The sequence below is a fragment of the Epinephelus lanceolatus genome, chromosome 21 (genome assembly GCF_041903045.1).
Source record: "Epinephelus lanceolatus isolate andai-2023 chromosome 21, ASM4190304v1, whole genome shotgun sequence".
NCBI lineage: Eukaryota > Metazoa > Chordata > Actinopteri > Perciformes > Serranidae > Epinephelus > Epinephelus lanceolatus.
Genome location: NC_135754.1, coordinates 28470808 through 28492392, shown reverse-complemented (window position 1 = coordinate 28492392; position 21585 = coordinate 28470808). Strand labels below are relative to the sequence as shown.

The 21585-nt window shown below is 42.8% G+C and overlaps 2 protein-coding genes across 4 annotated transcripts in view; one reads left to right on the top strand and one right to left on the bottom strand.

The window, feature by feature from the left end:
- pgs1 (phosphatidylglycerophosphate synthase 1) overlaps window positions 1-5277 on the bottom strand; it is a 38784-nt gene extending 33507 nt beyond the window's left edge. For both annotated transcript variants that reach the window (XM_033610569.2, XM_033610570.2), the window contains exon 1: window positions 5130-5277. In XM_033610569.2, coding sequence (XP_033466460.1) covers window positions 5130-5245 — 116 coding nt within the window. In that variant the 5' untranslated portion in view covers window positions 5246-5277. The remainder of the gene's footprint in view (window positions 1-5129) is intronic.
- Window positions 5278-6185: 908 nt separating this feature from the next.
- LOC117247553 (suppressor of cytokine signaling 3-like) lies at window positions 6186-12062 on the top strand. 2 transcript variants are annotated; one of them, XM_078163167.1, is made up of 3 exons: window positions 6186-6332; window positions 9027-9372; window positions 9460-12062. In XM_078163167.1, the coding sequence occupies exons 2-3, from the start codon at window positions 9244-9246 to the stop codon at window positions 10009-10011; spliced, it is 681 nt and encodes a 226-aa protein (XP_078019293.1). In that variant the 5' UTR covers window positions 6186-6332; window positions 9027-9243; the 3' UTR covers window positions 10012-12062. The 2 variants fall into 2 exon arrangements, with proteins under 2 accessions (XP_078019293.1, XP_033468026.1); XM_033612135.2 differs by lacking the exon at window positions 6186-6332 and adding an exon at window positions 7692-8263.
- Window positions 12063-21585: the final 9523 nt, after the last annotated feature.

Sequence of the window (21585 nt, the reverse complement as noted above, 5' to 3'; positions counted from 1 at the left end):
AAAACCAGTGTAGCATGAAAGAGAAATCCCTCCTTCCTAAACAGCTTATGCTCAATTATCTTTCCGTCTGTTTTAGAGCGGTGCAAATTACAAACGTTATCTACAAGCAGTTCATCTGGCTTATGTAATGTGACGGACAGGCCCAGCTGACCTCGAAGACCGTACAATTTTCTGTAAGCAATAAAAAGATAAGAAGAGTTTGACGGGAAATAAGAAACACTTTGAAATGAAGCTGTTCCAGTCACGAATACAAAATCAACTATTACTATTACTCAGTGAAACTAAAGTAAAATAAAACCTTTGAAGGTGGAGTGCTTAACACTCTGTGTGCAAATATAAAAGTTATTTTAGCAGTGAAGCGCACATCAATTGAACTGAGATGAAGTTAACTCACTTAGATTTAATAAGGTTAGAGGCTAAGTTAATAAAGCAAGACTGTAGCTACTAACTGCAATGAAGAGAGGAGCTGTTTACGCTGGTGTGTGACTGCACCACATCCTCCAGATTTAAAGCATGTGATGGGAAAAAAATGCTGTCTGACTGTCTTCCTCATGATTCCTCATAATTCAAAATTTCCCCGACTGGGAACTTTGCATCCTTAATAGATTTACTTCCTCATTTGTCTCAATGGGTCTAGAATCAATGAGCAAACTGGTAGAGCTGGTCTCTGTTGCTTTTATAGTTCTTAAAATGTAGACAATTTAATATTAGTACGATCATATTGTGGTCATACTGTGGTAAAAGAACCTGTGTTATAATAAGACAAGCATGCACACTACATGAGCATCAATCTGCCCCTATAACGGCCTCATCTCTTCTGGGAAGGCTTTCCACAAGATGGTGGAGCCTGGATCTGTTCCCCTTCAGCCACAAGAGCATTTGTGGGGGTGACAACTGATGCTGGGCGATAAGGCCTGGCTCAAAGAGAGCACTTTTCCATACACATGTGCTGGCTTGGTTTGACCCAGTTTGACTCAGCGCATCAGCTCAGCACGGCAGGGATTTCTATCTCAATTAGGAATGTCAGGTTTGGTTAATTTTGCTTTGGATTGCCTGACACCCAATAAATGGTAACTGGCCGGTTCATTTTAAAGAAAAAAAATGCAAAAATTACGTGAAAAACAAGAGGCCTTTCCTTTTTGTCTGGCACCCCAATGACTCAGTGAGCTTTAGCACTGCATTTTTAAGTGCTATCTCTTGTGTGTAGTGTATCTGCTTATTTGCTATCAATCTGGCTAGCAGAGTTAACATGTGGAAACACAGTGCCGGCACCCACCCTCCAAGCTCCACTGGTTAGCTAACTAGCCGCTCTGCACTGTGCACCACCCAGATTGGGTGGGTGCTAAGTAGCTAGCGGTGCTGCTAATTTGCGATTATCACTGGAAACTCTGTCCATGCAGCATGACGAAGTTGCTATAGAAATATGGCAGCTACCCTCCAGTCTCCTGGCAGTTCTTCCCTTCAGCACTGTTCACTATGTTAGCACCACTAGCCGTGCTGACAGTGCTAACAGAGCTAACAGATATGCTAAAGGGGGTTTGCAGCTCAAATCTGGACCTGCAAGGAGACCGGAGGGTGGCCACCATGTTTCAATAGCAACCCTGTTGGATCGTGACAGTGTTACTTGTGGTAATCACCATATGAGTGGCACCGCTAGCTGACTCCCACCTGACCCAGGTGGTGCACAGTGCATAAACTGAAGAGTAGCAAAATTAACCCCTTGTTCGACATGCGTAACTAGTAAAGCAAATTCTTGACAGCTGAACCATTGACATTCGTATTCTCAATACAAACAGGGCAACCCACTTGAAGGTGTGTCTGAGGGCTCATCTATGCTCAATGCTAGGTAAGTAGATGTAGACAGACGGAGACCTCTGTCCGTGCATTAATTTTGTCCGTATTTGTGCACATTTTCTGAAAGCTTACGGATACGGATGAAACGGAGCAGAACCACCGGAGATGGTGGAGGCAGTGTAGCATAGATCAATCGAGATACGACTCTACGAGACGACAAAGAAATTTAAATAATGGCGAAATCAATACTATAGTGAAAAGAATTCTTCGTCCACATGTTGGGATGTACATAATAGCCGCACAGACCGCTGCCGTCTACTTAAGGCCCTGACTTTGTGCTCAGTGGCGTGGTCATCTAAAACAGAAAAAAAGGTTGTACCCAGACTGTTGTCACAGAGTTGGAAGCGCTCATAAAGTCACATAAATTCATATTCGGTTTTTGGGTTTTTGCACTCAGTATCAAGAAATGGTCTCTGCAGGTGCCGTTTAAAGTAAGATGTTGTTAGCTGTGCAGTGGACTGCGAAGAAGCCTATCCCAGCTGACACTGGGTGAGAGCCACAGGGTACACCCTGGACAGGTCACCAGACTATCACAGGGCTGACACATAGAAACAGACAACAGAGCTACGTGGAAACGAGGTGTTACTCTTTATAGGTATACGTATGAACAGTGTATGCGAACAGCCTGCGAAGTGTGCACAGCTACATCCTGCAAAACCTCGCCAGTGTGGGTGAAGCAAAAAGTTTTAAGGGTGTCCCACCTGACTGGCCACTGCCCCCAGAGGCTAAATCGTCGCCAGACCATCAACTATACTTGTTGACACTATTATTAAAGTCACACACATTTTCTGTTTGCCTCATGCTTTTTATAACTCATGCAGACACCAGGGTTAAACACTGGAGGAAATGATGCAGGACGATTACAGTAGGAGATAAAGAGATAAAGATAAGAGAGCTATGTAGATGACAGATTCTTATTTCAGGCTCCGACCTGTCTCCACGGCCTAACTCAAGTGTCCTTTTCGGAAACAGAGAGACGACTCAGGAAGCTGCACTTAACTTATAATTTCCCCCTACAGTGTCTACGATTGTAACAAGATGTCTTGCAGGGGACATGTCAAAGTAGGAAAAGCACAGGTGTGAATAATAAAATTAATGACGGCTGAATTCTATTTAGCTGCTTTAGTGCTGTAACATGCTGGCTTACTGGGAATCTAACAAAAGCCATCGTTAAAAGTTACAGCTGTGCTTCTTCTGCTGTGACTGATTTGACTTCGACACGTTGAAATCTAGGCTTAAGACCCACACGTTTTCTAAGGCCTTCAACTGTCTTTCAGGTTTCTATTTTTATCTTTCACATTTTATTTTCAGATCTCACTATTCTGTGCTTTCTTTTCTTTTCGTTTAATTATTTTACTTGTTTATTTGTGCATGTTTTTGGCACATTTAGCCGTTACCATGTTATGTTCTATTACTTATTTTATTTACCTGCGCACCACTTTGGTCAACTCTGGTTGTTTTTAAACGTGCTTTATAAAAAGTTTGATATGATCTGAATCACTTTTTTCATCCACTAGATACATTTTGCTGCAAAAAGTGAGATGAACAGACTGAAAACTTTATCTTATTAGATCTTCTTGACAAATTTTTCATTTGGGAACATAATTTACAGTTGAAAGAAATGGTAATAAATAGCTATTTATTTTATCGCCGTACTCAGCATGTCACAGCACATTTAAGACCGCAATAGTATTGTATCATGACTTAAGTATCGTGATAATATCGTATCGTGGATCTTCTGGTACAGACGCGTATTGCTGCCACATCAGGAAAAAAATACTGGATCAGTATTATGTTATAACGTATAAAGTTCATTATTCTAACTAGAAGGTTTTCTTCGTTATAACAATATATTTTCACGTTAAAACATAACATATTGTAACATGAAAACATGAAAAGTTTCACGATATAACAATATAGTTTCATGTAATAACATGATATTTGTATTTAAGAACATGAAAAGTTTCACGTTTTAAGAATATAGTTTCATATAATAACGTGACAATTTATATTGTAATAACATAAAAAATTTCACATTATATAGTTTCATGTTATAACGTAATAATTTATATTGTAAGAACATGAAAAGTTTCACGTTATAACGTATATTGTAAGAACATGAAAAGTTTCACGTTATAACAATATCGTTTCATGTTATAACGTGATAATTTATACTGTAATAACATGAAAAGTTTCACTTTATAACGTATATTGTAAGAATGTGAAAAGTTTCACATTATAACGCGAAACTTTTCACGTTTTTACAATATGAGTTATCACGTTATAACGTGATAATTTATACTGTAATAACATGAAAAGTTTGACGTTATAATGTGATCATTTATATTGTAAGCACATGAAAAGTTTCACGTTATAATGTATATTGTAAGCACGTGAAAAATTTCACGTTAAACGCGAAACTTTCCACGTTTTTACAATATAAGTTATCATGTTATAATGTCATAATATGTTGTTAGGTGAAAAACTTCTTGTTAGAACAATAAACTTTTCACGTTATAACGTAATACTGATCCATTATTTTTTTCCTGTTGTGGCAGCAATATGCTTCCGTACTCTGGTAATCCCCAGTGCTGATAAATACTGATTGAAATTTCCTTGACCATGGAAATAACATTTTGGATGTCTTTATTTGGGTGGTGTTCACCTTTAAGGATGTTACTATGAGTTAAACCAGCTTCACAGGACAAAATAAAAAAATCCAGATTTGTGCCAAATAATGACTATGATTACCCATGTACGAAGCAGGAGAACCTGATTTGAAAAGGCCCAGGTGAGCTCCTCTAGCTAACTGGTTTAGCCGCAGGTGTATTATGCTAATGAGTGATATCACCTGTCTGATCCCTGACAGGAAGGAGGACTCTGTCAGAGAGGTTTCATCTTCCTGTGTCTCCATGTTACATAGGAATCACTGAGGAGAACACTATGTACAAACCCTCAGTTAGGGAAAGCTGTCCTTGAAGGTGAACGTTAGCTTCTGTTTGGGGCTGCGTTTCCGGTTGGAAATTAGCTAAAACTGACCTTTAAGTCTCCTGAACACTCGTAAATGTCACCCCAAAAACCTACAAGATGGCGGCTAAAGATTTAAAATCAGAAACACCACACTAAAGCAGCACAAGTCCGATAATTGACGCATTAGCAGTGTAAACATTAGCAAAGCATCTCCATGACAGAGAGCGTCACTGAGAACTACGACACAGAAAAACGGGTGTTTCGTGTTCGTGTCTGCGTGTGTCCTCGTGAGCCGTGTCTCCTACCCCCCTCTTCTGTCCCGTGCACGGAAGAGCCGGTCAGATATTCGGGTGAGGACCCCGGCGATGGCCGGTGAGTACACGGAGTGTACCAGCCTCCTCCAGGACATGGGGGCAGCCATTGCTGCGGCGGAGGGACTTTGAATAACCTTTATTGACACGACACCTGCGTTTACTGTGGGCTGTGGGAGCAACTCATCGCGACGAGCATCACTTTAACTATCTTTCTTTCTTTGTTTTTTACCTGCGACAATAAATAAATAACAAATCAGATTAAAAAAAAATAACAAGGTGTTTATATCTGCTCATGTATTTTGTTTAAGCGCCTTTAAATGACCTCTAGTGGCCAACCTGCACACTACATTTCAAATGTTATATTCGTCTAATTCACCCTAAAATCATATTCTCATGGCCTCCAAATGCATTTCTGCTCGATCTTTGTCCTCCTTGATATATTACCTGTCATCAAAGGTGTGACCTCAGGCTTTCACCTCTTGCTGTCAGTCACGTGGTGCAGAGTGTGTAGTGTATACAGGTATTTGTTCCAGGAATTCAGTCCTCCTGGCAGCACCACAGGACTTTAAACATGCGCCACCCAGTCATTCCACTGTATTGGCAGACTAGTGATGGTTGTCATTAGCATGGGGTGAGTGTAAATTAGTAGCATACATGTTGTGATCTGTAGTTTGTACTGATGCACACACAGAGAGAGAATACAAGCAGCATTGTTTATCTTTGTTTACGTCCTCTTTGATAGTGTCAGAATGTTTTTGTGTCTGTGAAGTAATTAAACTACCCAACAGTATATTTAATAACCTCCACCCAGTAATTATAACTGCTTCATAATAGCTCACCTGACCAGATATAACATTAAAATACAGCTTACACAGTGTTCCAGTAATTGTGGCCTACTGCCAGATACTATCCTGCATAATGAGTACTTTTATTTTTTTGCTGATAATACATTCATACTTGTTATTAAGTAAGGCTTTGAATGCAGCCTTGTAGCGGAGTATTTCAGGTCAGAAGCGTAGCCAGTTGTTGCTCAAGAGCACTTTCAGTAAGTCGGTTGCTTCCTGACACAACGTGAGGGCCTGAGGGAGTTTATCTTTAAACATTAGCCAGCCTGTAGTGGCTCCATTGTTAATCATCTGTCATAGTGTGAGGAAAGAGAATAAAAGAGTTTTACTTCTGAAGCCTGATGTTAAGGTAAGGCTTTATTTATCAATCCTCAGTGGGGGGAATAACTTACATGTTGAAGCAGCACAAGAGACTAAAGGAAAGTGATTAACTGCTTAGATAGAATAAATAAAATGATTTATTTAAGAATGTTACGTTCAAAGGTAGATTATTACAGCATGTAGATTATTGATCAAATGTTGGCAGTGGAGTTACATTCGCTTTTAAAAAAACATGATGCATTGTTATAGTTTAAACTTTAAATGACATTAAATTGCTGCTTACACAAATTTAATAATATACATGTATAGTAACACTCATAAAGCCTAATTTGTGCTTTTACTTTTGACACAAATGTGCATTTTAAGTGCAAATGTTGCATTCAAAATTATACTTGATATCGCTAAGAGTATTTTTACATTGTGGTATTTCTCGTTTTACTTAAATAAAGGATGAAGATAATAAGATGTATTGCTGAGTAAATATTTGCAGTGGCAGAAAGCAACATTTACTCTGGTACCATGCTGAAGTACAATTTTGAGGTACTTGTGTTTTATTTTATTTCCATTTTATACTACCTATGCGCCTCCACTTCATGTCAGGGCTGAAATATTCAACATGTTGATTCATTCAACATGCAAAACACATGATCACCATCATAGATTAAACATCCCAACAGTATATAAAAGTATAAAAATTACTGCAGATTATTAAATAAATGATGACATTATGATTTTACTTTAAATTAAAGTAGGTTGTCATTAACCATTTATTATTTTTATGATCTTATTTATTTTTAATATTAATAATAATAATTTTATTTAAAATAAATAAAGCTATTGAGAAACATTTTCCCGCCAAAAACTTTTCTGAGAAGTTCATTTTTTTTATCATTTTATTTTAAATGGAAGTAGGTTGTCATTAACAATTTATTATCTTTTATTAGTTTGTTTATTATTATTATTGTTGGTATTATTATTAATAACTATAAAATTATTAATAATATTTTATTAAAAATAAAGATACTTAGAAACCTTTTACTGCCAAAGATTTTTGGCAGTAAATAAAAGTATGTTGTCATTTAAGATTTGTTATTATATTCTTATAATAATAATAATAATAATAATAATAATTTGGAACATATATATTAATTTAAAAAAATATAATAAAAATGAAAAAAAAATAACTTGTGATACAAATGTGCATTTTAGTGACATTACTTTTGTACTTATGCAGGAGTCTGAATGCAGGATTCATACATTCATAAGTATTGTTTTAATGTTTTGCTCAAAAATATTCCACTCTTGAATATTTGTGTGATGAACATGTGCAGAACAATAAGCACAGTGCTTTATATAACAGTTTGATGATAGAGTAGTTTGTCATTATATACACTGTATGGAGTTATTCCTGTTGCATATTATTCAGACTTCTGAAATCTCCTGTATTCACATAATAAAGTCACATTATAATAAGTGTGTATTGTTCCATGTGTGGAGCCTTTAACGTGTTCACCTTGTGCAGAAGGGAACCCACCAGTACCAGGAAACAGCCCGGCAAAGGTCATACTGATTATTTATTGGCAATCTGCCAAGAGGGAGCGCGCGCACGAGTGTCTGTGCTGCGTGCGCGTGCGCGTGCGCGTGTTTACTGGTTTACTGGAAGAACCTCTGAACGGAGGAGGCGGAGCCTTACGAACATCGGCTTTACTCACTGGAAGTGGAAACAACCTCCAGTAACCTTCCTCCACACACGGACACGATCTGGCCGGCTGATATCGCCGCCGCCGCATTCCTCCGCTCAGGACAGAAACACACACACACACACACACACTCTTTGGATACTTCCTTTGGATTTTAATGCCTGACTTAATCCTTCGTTTAGCACTACTCTCGGGTAGTTTGCATATATTTTCCTTTGGCGACGAGCGGCTGCGGTGCTGGGCTGAACATATCCGCAAGGTAAGTTAAAAACAGTGTGGGGAGACGCGTCTGTGTGCATCATGGAGCAGACTACATGACTGGGAAGATGGAGGTTATAATGCAGAGCAGCTGTTGTGAGCAGCTCTTGGTGCAGTGCAGCCGAGGGGGGATGAAGTGTGATTTCGGGGGGCTGTTTCGCAATATTGTGAAGAGTGGACCGACTTTTATAGCAGCGGCTCTGAACCGTTATGGCGCCTCCTGCTCTGGTCCTCTGTCCCGCACTGAAGCCCTCTTTAATTCCCAGAGCAGAACAGAGCAGACGGGACACCTTTTTAGTCTCAGTGAAACCGGAGAATGGGGCCTCTGTGGCGCGACCGAGCAGGGAATAAGGACTTCTTTAGTGAAAGAGGGGGAGAGAGAGAAAAAAGAAAAAAAAGCGCGCCGGACTCTTTCACAGTGACCCCGTTTCTGAAATCCCTTGTTGCGGTACGCCCGATCGAAGACAATTGAAAGCAATCAGGATCTGGTTGCTGTCTGGCTGCACGGTGCAGCAGCAGCAGCAGCAGCAGCAGGCTCAGCGCGAGTAAGCGAGGATTCATTTAAACTAAATATAACCTGCTGGCTGCCCGGTGCTGCTTCGTGCATCTGTCACAGTCGCCATAACTGCATTTTCTGGGGGTAAACCGAGAGCTCGTTTATTTACGTCCGTGCTCATGAATGAGTGAGTCTCAGAGGAGGCTGTAGACTGGATGTGTGTATCAGTCTATATATAGACGGATAATCTGTGCTCTCTCTCCCCCAGCTGTGTTTAGGTGCTCTCTCCCAGCCCCTCTCTGGATGCATCAGACTCCTCTCCCCCGGGGCCCTGGACCCGGTGTGTGACCCCGCCGCCATCACCCCATTCCCCCTCTCTTTCCTCCCCCTCCGCCCTAAACTCCTTCCCACCTGTCCACCTCAGCGCTCCAGTTGTGGGCCCCCTGCCTCTCGACCGGCAGGCAGAGGCAGGGGGCCATGGCGCCATGGTAGCCTTCAGCGGACGCAACGCCCTCGCCATGAGCAGCGTGACCCCTCCAGAGAGCAGGGTTCAGGGGTCCAGCTTCACCCCACATCACTACAAGCCCTTCAGCTCGCATGCACACTACCAGCAGGTCAGTCACAGATGAGTCTGTAGAGACATATTGATGTGGTACTGATGTCACGCAGCACGTTGTCATGGTCATTTTTTTCTGTTTCAGGTGATGCGTGCATTGCGTAAGCTACAGGAGAGTGGGTTTTACTGGGGGGCCGTTGGCGGCCGGGAGGCCAGCTCCCTGCTGCGCTCAGAGCCGCCCGGGACCTTCCTGATCCGCGACTCCTCGGACCACCACCACTTCTTCACCCTCTCTGTCCAGACGGTTCGAGGAACCAAGAACCTGCGCATCCACAGCGAGGGAGGCGGCTTCTTCCTACAGCCAGACCCCCAAAACACCCAAGAGCCACCGCGGTTTGACTGCGTGCTTAAACTCATAGCGCACTACATGGGGAAAGGGCCGGATACTGGAAGGAGCAGAGAGGGGGCGTGTGGGGGGAATTCGACAGAGGCAGAAAAGAAGGGGTGCAGTGTGTATCTGATTCACACCGGCGGGGAGAGGATTCCCTTGGAGCTGCGCCGGCCCCTCTTAAGTTCTCTCTCGTCCCTGCAGCACATGTGCAGGAGGACCCTGAACAACCTGGGGGGGTCGGAGGGAGCAGAGCAGCTCCCGCACACGCTAAGAGACTTCCTGGAGGAGTACGACGCTCCTATATGACTGACAGGAACCGCAGAGGTTCCACTACATGGACCAGGTGCCTAGAGGACGGCGCAGACCAGTTCTGTGAATATGCGCGCCGCCAGATACTGGCCAGTTAGACGCCAATGTGAGGTCAGTGTTTCATTGAGATCCAGATCTGCTTCACAGACAGGCACCATCGACCTAGAGTCTCCTGCTGACCCGGGGGTCTGGGATGAGGAGTGTGATTTAGGTAACCAGCGATTACCTCGTCCGTCCTGCCTTGCAAAAACTGACCACTAATGTGAGTGGCAAACAAAGCCAGAGGTCAGAGGTCAATGTTTCCTATGACTGACTCAGACGCAGAGCAGAGCCTCGTAGAAGATTAACCCGATCGGTCGATATTAACGACGACGGCGACGACGTGATCAGTACGCCACCAGTGATCCCTTTAATGTGCTCAAGAAGAAAATCTCTCCTCTCCTCGCCTCCGTCAGCCTGACATTTACAACTCTTTGGATCAGCGGACAGAAAGAAACGACAAAGAGCAGGAGGGTTCAGAGGGGGTGAACGAAGGAGGAGTTACAGAAAAAAGGCAAAGTCCAAACGAGGGGCCCAAAGCAGCGAACATACACCATTTGTTTGTCTGAATGTGTGTGTGTGTTTGTGTGTTGTGGTGGTGCACACATTTCCATCGCTGCTTCCCGCAAGTGTTGCCTCACAGGGGGGGAGAGGGGCGGTCATGCACGCTCGCTCCACACACACACACACACACACACACACACACACACACACACACACACACACACACACAGATGCAGGTACAGGCCAGCACGTAGGTTTTCGTGGGAACAAGAGAGAGGAGAAAAAAAGGCATTACAAAGCATCTTCTCCTGTTTGTTTCTTGATTCTCCTCCATTACCCCGCTCCCTGAAACCCTTTTGAGTTGACAGTGACAGAAAACAGACTGCTGTTGCCGAGACAAAAGCTTGTTACCGAGACAAAAGCCTTGGCACGGCACCAAAGAAAACAGCAGAACTTATTTTTATCCAGACCGGCTGGAAAAATGTCAGCAACACTGTAAAGACTCCTTGGGGAATGACGACGATGATGATCCAAGAGATTTCTTGGGAAAAAGGATTGAACGAAGGAGAAAGACGAGCGGGAAATGGGATTAGGAAAGGGAAATTGAAGAGGACAGAGAAGTGGGGAGGGGGCTCGGGGAGAAGGGGTGGAGACATACTGGTATACAGCTAAACAAAAACATTGATTGACGTCCCCCAGACTTAGAGGAAATGATCGCGCTCAACAGGATGCTGCTCCTGCAAATATAGGTTCGCTGAGACGCCCCTGAAGCTCTGGCTGAGTCTTAATTCTGTCTTTTAGACCCTCTCACAGCGATTTCTTCTTTAACATTATCATCTCGAACGTTTTCTTTTTGTGTCTGTTCAGTGTCTCCCTCCTGGTTCGTCTTACATCATGAAGGAGGAAATCAACTGTTGTGTGTTTTTAATCCCTGTAACTCTAGAAAGGTTTCTCACCCTCATTGTTACCTCTGAAGCAGTTGGGTTTGTCTGAATGTCAAAGGAACACAAGACTTCCTTGAAAGTGATTCTGAAAAAAAAGCCTTTTGTAAAAAAAAAAAAACAAAGACTCAGATTTGATCAGAACTGTCTGTGTTTGACCAGTGCGTGAACTTACCTGTGATCCATATTGGAGTGGTAGCCTTTTTCACATCATGCAAATTTTGTGGCCACTTGAGACAAAGAGAGCACTGAAATCGTACCGTAGCGACATATTCTTTTTGGTCAAATCTCAGTCTTGTTTTCTCACATCAACACCAAGATTGTTTGTTGTTTTTTAATTACATGTGTCGCACCAGACGGACCACACGTGTATGTGAATCATTTTGTCTTTTATAAAGACTCTCTTGCAAAAGGCTGGCCACTAGTCTGGCAGAAATACAAGCTGTAATATCTGAAATGACAAAGCATTACAAAAAAAAAAATAAATGAAAAGGAAACGTTGCACATATTTATATTTCTAAAATATTTCAATAATTTATATTAAAGAGCACTATTTTTACAAAAGTCAATGCATTTGCCCTGTGTGTTACTTCACTGTTTGGTTCCTCGCCTCCTCTTTTTCCTCTCTCCCTGACTTCACTGAGTCAATATTGACTAGATAACTTACCGTAACGTATTGTGAGGCAGCCTGTATTCCAGCAATGCCTGGCCTCAGATTATTACCTGGCAAATGGGATTTCCTAGTTAAACAAAGCGCTGTTTATCCAGTCGGCAGGGCTTTTAAAGAAGCCGCGCTGCCGCTGGGAGAACATTCAACACAGGGTTAAAATTACTGCAATCATCACTTCTTGTTTTCTCTGCCGGGGCATTGTGGGTAAATTCCATAAGCATCAGAGAACATATAGGAAGGGGCGTGGGCAGGGTTTTTGTCAGCCATGCCCTGCAGATGTACACAACAACTCAGTAACAAAGGGATTCCCAGAAGCACGCAGTTATGTTAACACCATCACACACACACACACACACACACACACACACACACACACTTTGACACAGCAGTTACTGTGCACAGAGCTCACTTTGGGCTGGACCTAACTGGAAAGGAATGCAGCCGGGTTTTATACATCCTGCCTGAGGGGCTGAGTGAGGATGGTGTCCTCTAGAGTGTGTGTGTGTGTGTGTGTGTGTGTGTGTGTGTGTGTGGAAATATGTATGTATGTGTGTTTGTGTGTCCTTTTCCTTGCGACATAGTGAGGACCAAAACACGTTTTTAACCGTAAGGACATTTGTGAAAAGTGAGGACATTTGTCGCCAGTCCTCATCTCCTCACAGCCCTATTTGGGTGTTAAGATTTGGTTTGAAGGTTCAGGTTACGGTTAGGATTGGGTTAGGGTTAGGGTAAAGGACTGGGAAATGCATTATCTTGATTAGGGGCCTCACAAAGATAGAAGTACAAGAATATGTGTGTGTGAGGTCAAATAGGTGAAAGGGTCCACATGGAGGAGATTTATGACGGTCTGTGGTTTTAGTGTGAAGCCAGTGCAGTGAGTGTGTGTGTGTGCTTCTGGTAAAATTAAGCAGGAGGTGAGTTTCTTCATTTCTATATTCCTGTCTCTCTCTCACACACACACACACACACACACACACACACACACAGAGAGTTCCCATTCCCTGCATACCTAGTGTTCTGTCTGAGGCTGGCTTCCAGGAAATGAGGCACTTTAATTGAGTTGAGTTTTTACGGCTTGACTGGTGATAGTGTGTGTGTGTGTGTGTGTGTGTGCGAGGGAGAGCGAATGAGGTGTCTGTGTGTGAGAGAGAGTGTGTCTGTAAGAGGGATGGGGACTCCACCTGAAGAGACTAGATTAAAAAAAAAAAAAGCAAATGATGCAGAAAGAGCATCGAGTTCAGGTTAAAGGAACAGTGTGTAGGATTTAGGGGACATCAGTGACATCTAGTGGTGAGGATTGCAGATTGCAATCAGCTGAAATGTCTCCTGGTTAGAATTCCTTCAGCGTTCATTGTTCAGGAGGTTTTTACTGGGTGCCGAATTCTCCGCGGAGGTCTTTTCCTCTCCAAAACAAACAGCCTTGGTAATTTACACCAGTAAAAACACTTTCCACGTCCACATACGACGTGCAAGGTACCCTGGGTGTGTTGGTTGTTGACGTTCTGGGACACCGTGTCAAGTTCTGCCTGTTACATGCATTGTCTTTTTTCAAAATACACTTACGTTTTCACAGGAAGTTTAACGTTTACATACAGTCTCTTTCAAAATAAACTCACTAAGTTGGTACAACACCGCGAATTGACGTTGTTTTCGTTCAACAACAAAAACACGTGGTTAGGTTTAGGGAAAAAAAAACAGGGTCTGGCTTTAAATTGTTATGGGACATGAAAACACTCTCTCGGATGAAAGTCTGTGTTTGTTGGACCCATCGACCCGCAAGTCGGACTTTTGTTATCTTAACTTTCGTCCTTGTCCCGCCACATTTCCCCCTGATGCTGCCGGGCGCTGTTAAACTATAAAGGCAACCAGCCGCGTATTATGCGGACGTTAAAGGACGCCTTTTTTCATTGGTTTCTGATGCAGCAAGTCACTGCCCAAGTGCCACATTTCGACGACTTCGGAGTGAGACCGAGCTCTAACTTGACGTGTGCTCACTGTTTTTTCTCTGATAGCTCAAGGTTCACAAGTTCAGGAGGTTTTTGCCAGGAGCTGAAATATCCACAAAGGTATTTTCCTCTCAAAAACAAACAGAATGAGTGATTTCAAATGGTACAAACACTGAATAAAGCAGTTTCACGTTAAAAAATCTGTGTTTTTCCGACACTATTTGCCTCGTCGCACAAGGGCTGGTAACTACGGTTGCTTATGCGAAAATGCAAAGATGTGAATGGCTCTATCTAGAGCCAGTGTTTGGTTTATCTGTTCTGGGCTACTGCAGAAAAATGGCGGTGCAACATGGTCGACTCTATGGACGAGGACCCGCTCCCTCTGTAGCTCATTCTAAAGGTCCTGACACATCAAGTCAACTATCGGCCATCGGTCAAAGTTGGGCTGTTGGTGAACGTCTGCTGCCCTTGTCAGTACGGTGTGTCCCGCATCATTGGCCTTTTTTCCATTGATTCAGCATGTTGAATCGGCGCCGGCACAGCGGAGCCTGTCGGCAAATGAAATCACTCTGATTGGCAGTTCAGCTCAGCACACAAAAGGAGAAACAGAAGTGAGGAAAGTAAACAACAGCTAAAGTGAAGAGGGAGCAAGTTCAAAACAAACTTGTTATATGAGGGTTTCTTTAGCCATTAGCTCTTTAGCAGTTATTGTTCAGTGGTGCTTTGTTCTTTTAACATTAAATTGTGTTGTTGTGTTGGATGCTAACTGGCTAACTAGCATCAAGACGGTCTTCCGGTTTCCCTTTATGAATGACAATAACAGACGACTGCTGACTGCTGGTGTGGAGGGGTAAGTTCCCTCACGTAGGCGCAAAACATACGCACTTGTTGGCTGTCGGTTTGGGGTGTTCATGTGCAACATTTTGGCCGAGACATGGCGACAAAAGGTGGTGTAGCAGCCAGTTCTCCGACATCGGTTTGGAGTTTCTGGGCTTTAAGGTAACTAAAACACAACAATTCTTATTTTCATGTGATTATACATTGAAGAAAACATATTGTATTCCATTTCTGCTGATACATCCCCCGAAATCCTACACACTGGCCCTTTAAAAACTGTCAGAACGTGGTTTGAAACTGAATTGTTGACAGTTTTCACCACTCTCACACACACTGTACCTGGATAGCAGCCAGCCTCAGCTCTCTGTGGAAGTGAATGCGAGGACAATGTTTAACAACTGTTTTTACAGCTTACCTCAGTGCAGGTAATTACAATGATTCAAAAGCTGGGTTCCATAGTTCCTTATTTCGCTATGACACTTACAGGAAAAAATGTGTGTCCAAAGTTGTACACTTATACTATGTGTGAGTGTGTGTGTGTGTGTGTGTGTGTGTGTGTGTGTGTGTGTGTGTGACAGTATTTGTTTATGGGAGGAAGACGGAGTGGGCAATTATAGACAAAAATGACGTAGTTCAAGAGACAAACAGAAATGAGTGAGCCCTCTTCCCAAAATCCAACCAGAATAATCCAGTTTTACACACACACACACACATGCACACATTGTCTAAATAAGCCAGCTCAGCTCACTATGACTCATTTTATGTTCCCCATAGTTGCCTGGTTAGTGGGGCTGGAATATTTTGCCTGTATCCTTCGCTGCTCTTGTGAATCTTACACACTCACAGAAAGTCTTTCCACCATGATTCATTTTTTCGGGTAATGACTTGCTGTGTCCTGCTCAACAGTTGTCAACAGCGTCCCAGGCCAAGCACAACACCCTTGCCTCTCAAACAATTTTCAACAATCAAAACATTCACACAAAAGTTTGCCTCGACACAGCCCCGTGTTTTAATTTGTAGTGAGTTGAGCGATGGAAGGGAATGTTTTCAAAGTGAGCCGGTTCGAGTGATAACATTCTTGCAGTCTGATTATAATCTATTAACAGTTTCATTTTTGAGCTCGTGCCAATGTCAACGATGTCAAGCCTGGAAGGTGGAAAGAATATTAAAGGGTTAGGAGTATACCCTGCAACGAGCAATCCACAGTGGTCTTCCAGGAAGGAGCTCCGGTTTGCTGATTATTTCTTCCAGGAAGGCTTTTTGTTGGCTGATCTGTGCTTATAGGAAAGACGTTTGGTTGGCCCATCAGCTCGAGTATTGTCACAGCCGCTTCTGATAAAGCCAGACCAGCTTCCAGGAAACCAGAGATTTACCCTCCAGCATTCCATCATTCCTCCACCATCAGCGTACAGAGAGACAGAGCGAAGGAGAGGGAGCAGGAGGGGTATAACAGGGACACGGATCAATAAAAACCATATGGGAAGCATACAGATAGTCCAATGCACTCAAAAACGCCTGCATGTATGTATTTGTGTGTGTTCGTGCACAAGCCTGTAAAGACACACACAGTCTTGACCTGCACTCAGTGACCAGCTCATTGTGACACATTCAAACCACAATATTTTTATAAGCTGACTACACCACCATCCCCCCCCTACACAGACACACACACACACACACACACATGCTCTGTAGCACTTGAGACTCATTGTGACTAACTTAAATCATCACTGAAATGGTTTTCCCGTAACACCTGGACAGCCTAACGGATGGGTGTGCCTATATTGTTTCTGGCTGGCAGAACAAAGACCTGAACAACCTGAAAACAGGTTGTAAAAGACAGTTGCGAGGCATGTTGCATAGTAGAAGACACAGTCGCATTGTTTTATCTCGGAGGTGGATTTATTTCCTGCTGTTTTTGCTCTCCGTTCACAGCTGTGCGAGCGTAGCGGCAGAGGCACTCGGATGCCAAATGGCTTACTGTAACGGCATGGACTCGGACCAAACCCTCCAACACTCTCAGGTGTCACTGTGTCCCCTCAGCCAGCAAACAGCGACTGCATAATATTTGAACTTGAGACTGCAGCACACACACAAACACACACAAACATCACATGAGCACCAGCATATGCACATACATATGTGGTGAGTAAGGGTTTTTTTTGGTCATGAATTATTGGCAACGCCCATAAGTTACCTACAATGATGGAAAAAATGCTCTGCAGCAGTGCTACAAGAATTCTGATTTGGGGGATTTTCATTTCTTTTCTTTAAGATCAGGTGACAAAAGAGAGAAAGAAAAAGAAATAAACAGAAAAAGGAAGCGAAACACATGAACAATGAAAGACGGCATACAAGAAGCAGGAGAAAGGAAGAAGAAATTAATGAAAAAAGAAAAGACCGAAGTAATGATAATTATATTTTTGACTTTTCTCTTTACTCAAGGTCCACTTATTAGCTTTCTCTAGAGCTTTCACCCTCATTTCCACATCCTCCTAAGCAGATGGGGTTTATAAACTTCATACAGGTCTCACTGTTCTCTTGAATGTTGAATGTAAATCTGGGAAATGCACTCATTTGTCCTGTCACTGACAGTTAGATGAGAAGATCGATGCTACTCTCATATCTACGCTGAATACGAAACTACAGCCAGAAGTTGGTTAACTTAGCCACCTCAGAAAATATTACTCTCTCCAAGTACCACCACTATGACCGACGTTAAAATACAGTATTGTAGGGCTACCCTGTGGAGCTGCAGACAGTTCATGCAGAGGCAAGTTTATAGCAACTGGCACTTGAACTCTTCCACAAAACTCCCGTATGCTGCAAAGGCCGGCCCCTCATCGGGTGCGGTGAAGACTTCACTGGCTTCAGTAGCTTCTAGCACTTGAGTTTGTTTGACTGTCGTCCACTTCAGTTTCAGCAGGGCTGCTGAAAATATCTCCTCCTGACCCACACTTCTTTTCCTAATAGTTACTGTATGAAGCCATGATTTACTGTTTTTAAACCATTAATTTTAGTTTAGCACGTAACTAATTACAGACGCATGTGCGCGCCACATTTACGAACATAACTACCTAGCAGGTTGATATAGAAACAAAAATACTACAGGAAAGGCAAAACGTATTTCAAATTACATTTCGGGGATCTCATATTTTCAGTATTTTAGTTTGAAATGTTGTAGTATTTTAATAGCATTATATAGAGGGGTTCCTTCACCTATCACTAGAGGGAGCTTACGCACCACCCATGGTACACGTACCATCGTTTGGGAATGAGTGGTCTCAAGCATCGGTTCCTGACTGGCCCAGGCCTGGGGTCCAGATTTCTCCTTAGTCATTAGTTCAAGATCCACACGGTTTAATATAATCAGCGTCAGAATGGACCCACTTTTGGACCGCGACCCACCAGTTGGGAACCACTGGTCTAAAGCATGGTTGTTCACAGTGTGGCCTGCGGGCCGATGGTAGCCCTCAGAAACAATTTGCTTAGCCCCCAAACATGATATGAAATGCATGCATTATATTTTAATTATCTGCATATCCATTGTCCATATCAATACTTAAATTTTCTATAGCTTACATTAAGTCATTACTCTAATGTGTTCACACCAAACGTGATGCGAATTTTCGTGTTTCTTTGAATACTAGAGTATTTTGTGTTGACTCGCATTATACGCGTGAATAACTCGCGTTACGCACGCCTGAAATTGCTAAATCGATGAATGAACTTGTCGTCATACGATCACAGAGGATCTCAATGTTGGCTGACTATTGCGGTGCAAATTGGTCATTTAAGTTCAGATTTTTTTCAACTCTCGCAAATAAGCGTATGACGCAAAATCACGCTACTTGCTTCATTCGCGCCACTTAATTTGCGTATTTCATGTCATTCGCATATATTGTGTCTATCGCACTGCCCGGCTCAAATTCATATCAAACTGCACCCTTACGTTGACTTAACATATAATTCACTTGTGCAAATTGTTTTATTCGTGCCCGGTGTGAACACAACATAAAAATGTAATAAATTACTCATTACTCATTCGTGGAGCAGCCATCTGGAGGAATGTGGGGTTCAGTATCTTGCTCAGGGATACTTGAACATGCACACTGCAGGATCAAACCACCGATCTCCTGAGTGGTGGGCGATCCGCTCTATCTCTGGGTCACAGCTGCCCCAGTAGTGATGTGATGACAAAAGTAACGGTATAACCAGTTATTTGGTTTTTGGGGTGACTGCAGTGTCATCACTGAAATTTTCTGAGTAATTACACACTCAGAATTTGGACACTAAGATGAAATGGTGGATGGTATCATCCATCCATCGATCCATCCATCTATTTTCATCAGCTTATCTGGAGCCGGGTCGCAGGGGCGGCAGGCCTGAGCAAAGCAACCCAGACATCCCTAAATATAGTGCACTATGTAAAAAATAAGGAGGGACTTTGGAGACAGCACATGGTTGTTAGCACCAAATTACACTGTAATCCATAGCTGTTGTCGAGGTATTTCACTCTGAAAAGCATCAACCAGTTGGTGGCGCTAGCGGACCAATTGGGAGATTACCAAAGTCATTATGATCCATCCTCTGAGGAACATGAATGTCTGGTAAAAGATTTATCCCAGTCCATTGGACAAATTGATATCTCACAGGACAAATGAAAAACATTGACTTGCTGGTGGTGCCAGAGGAGAAGTCAGGGGATCACTGAAGTCAGTGGGATTCATCCTCTGGGAACCATAAATGTGTGTACATTAATTCAAGGCAATCCAATCAATAGGTGTTCAGATATTTTAGTTTGAATCAAAGTGGATTTTATCTGATAATGCAATATAAGAGAAGTAAATACTCAAATAAAGCACCTGTACTTGTTTAAATGTAGTTCCAGTAGTTACTCTCACCTGTGTTTACCTGCCAGCACACACACAAACACACACACATTGTCTATCTCAGTCAATATTGCTGCTCAGAGTATGAATTGACAGTAGTAGGAAAAGTGTGTGGGAGGGTGTTGGTCTCTAACCTTGAGTCAGTTACATAATAAAGAGGCGACTAACAACAGAGAGGCTCCACTGCCCCTGGCGATTCTTTATCAATACTCTTCCATTGTGGTTTCCACATCGGATAAAATCATTAACCGACTTGTTCCTTCCCTGAAGCTACACACACACACCACCAGCTGGAAGATCAGAGTCAGATAAAAACCTGGGATCTCCAAAATCTCACAATATAAAAACCGCTGTCTGGGTTTTGTTTCCAAATTACACACTCGATTTTAAAAGCTTTCCACTGTAAATTTGAACCGACAGAAGCCTTCAATCCAAATTGAACGTTTTGAATATGAACAGCGACGCTTCTCTGCCAATAACTGACAGGCTGCTCTGTTTCATCTAAACAAGGGTCCGATTGGATTAAAAGAGCCTGAATGCTGAGCCCTCTGCGCCGAGTCCATTCAGCCTCTGACCTGCCACAGCACGAATACCCCAATATAAAACAAATGGCACTTCTCAGACTCAGTGTATGTGTGTGCATACTGAAGTGACTGCGAGAACAGGACTTTGCTCTATTTAAAGGGATAGTTTGGATTTTTTGAAGTGGGGTTGTGTGAGATACTCATCCTTAGACAGTATATTACATACAGTAGATGTCAGTCGGCATGTCCCCAGCTTGGAGAAGCAGGCTGGAGCACAACATGGAAGCTAAGCAATGTACTGCTAAGGATGGGGGTCAAAACACATTTTAACCAACTAAAAAAAAGTTAAAAAAAATAAATAAATCAGACCCAAAAAACATCAATATCGTTTAAATGTATGATATACTGAGAGTATTTTCACAACTTCACCTTTACGTCAGGTAGCCCTTTTCAATAGGAAAGCCATTAATGGCTTCAGTTCCCCATGTGACGTAAACAGTGACGTACTCTGAGGGAAGCCGCGGCTGGTCAGTCCTTTGGCAATTCTCTCAGAAGTCGGCCCGTTCTTCACCATCCCCGTCATCTGACGGTTAATGGCCTCTTAGTTTGCGAGGGCAAGGAGGGTGCGCAATTCTTTGTCTCGCCAGTTGCTCATCTTTACAGTGTCTGTCAGGTTTGCGTTTCCCTCTTGCTACTAGCTGCTCATTCCGGTTATCAGCTGTTTCCTGTTTATCCCATGCCAGTGGGTTGCGTCATCAACAGCTCCTCCCACAAGTCATCAACAGCCCCTCCCGTGGTGGAAGGCCGCCTTGGTCTGTTTAAACCAAAAAGCTTACACCAATATGACTACCCTACGAGGCGGAAAATTGGGCACCTCGGATCAACTCGCCAATCCGGCTCTGTGTGTCTAAACGCTCGCAACTTGCCGGCAAAACGGCCCAACATTCATGGAAAATCTGGCAGTGTAGAAGGGGCAACTGACTTTCTCAATGGAGTCTGACTTTGAAGAGAGTGATGTAACTGCTTCATTTCCCCGTTGGAAATCTCTGTCTGACATTAAGGTAAAGTGGTGAAAATACTCTCAATGTGACATCTTTAAGGCCCTGATCACACAGAAAGTGTTTGAGCAGCTGGAGGCGGCTTTTTGTAATTGTTTTTAATGAGAATGAAGCTTTTTGCTTTTGGATACCCAGAGCTATACAGCCCAACGGTAAACAC

Excerpts from the sequence above, each read along its gene's own strand:
- LOC117247553 (XM_078163167.1), top strand. The coding sequence starts at position 9,244 with ATGGTAGCCTTCAGCGGACGCAACGCCCTCGCCATGAGCAGCGTGACC. Across the intron at positions 9,373-9,459 it reads CGCATGCACACTACCAGCAG|GTGATGCGTGCATTGCGTAA; the intron begins GTCAGTCACAGA and ends TTTCTGTTTCAG.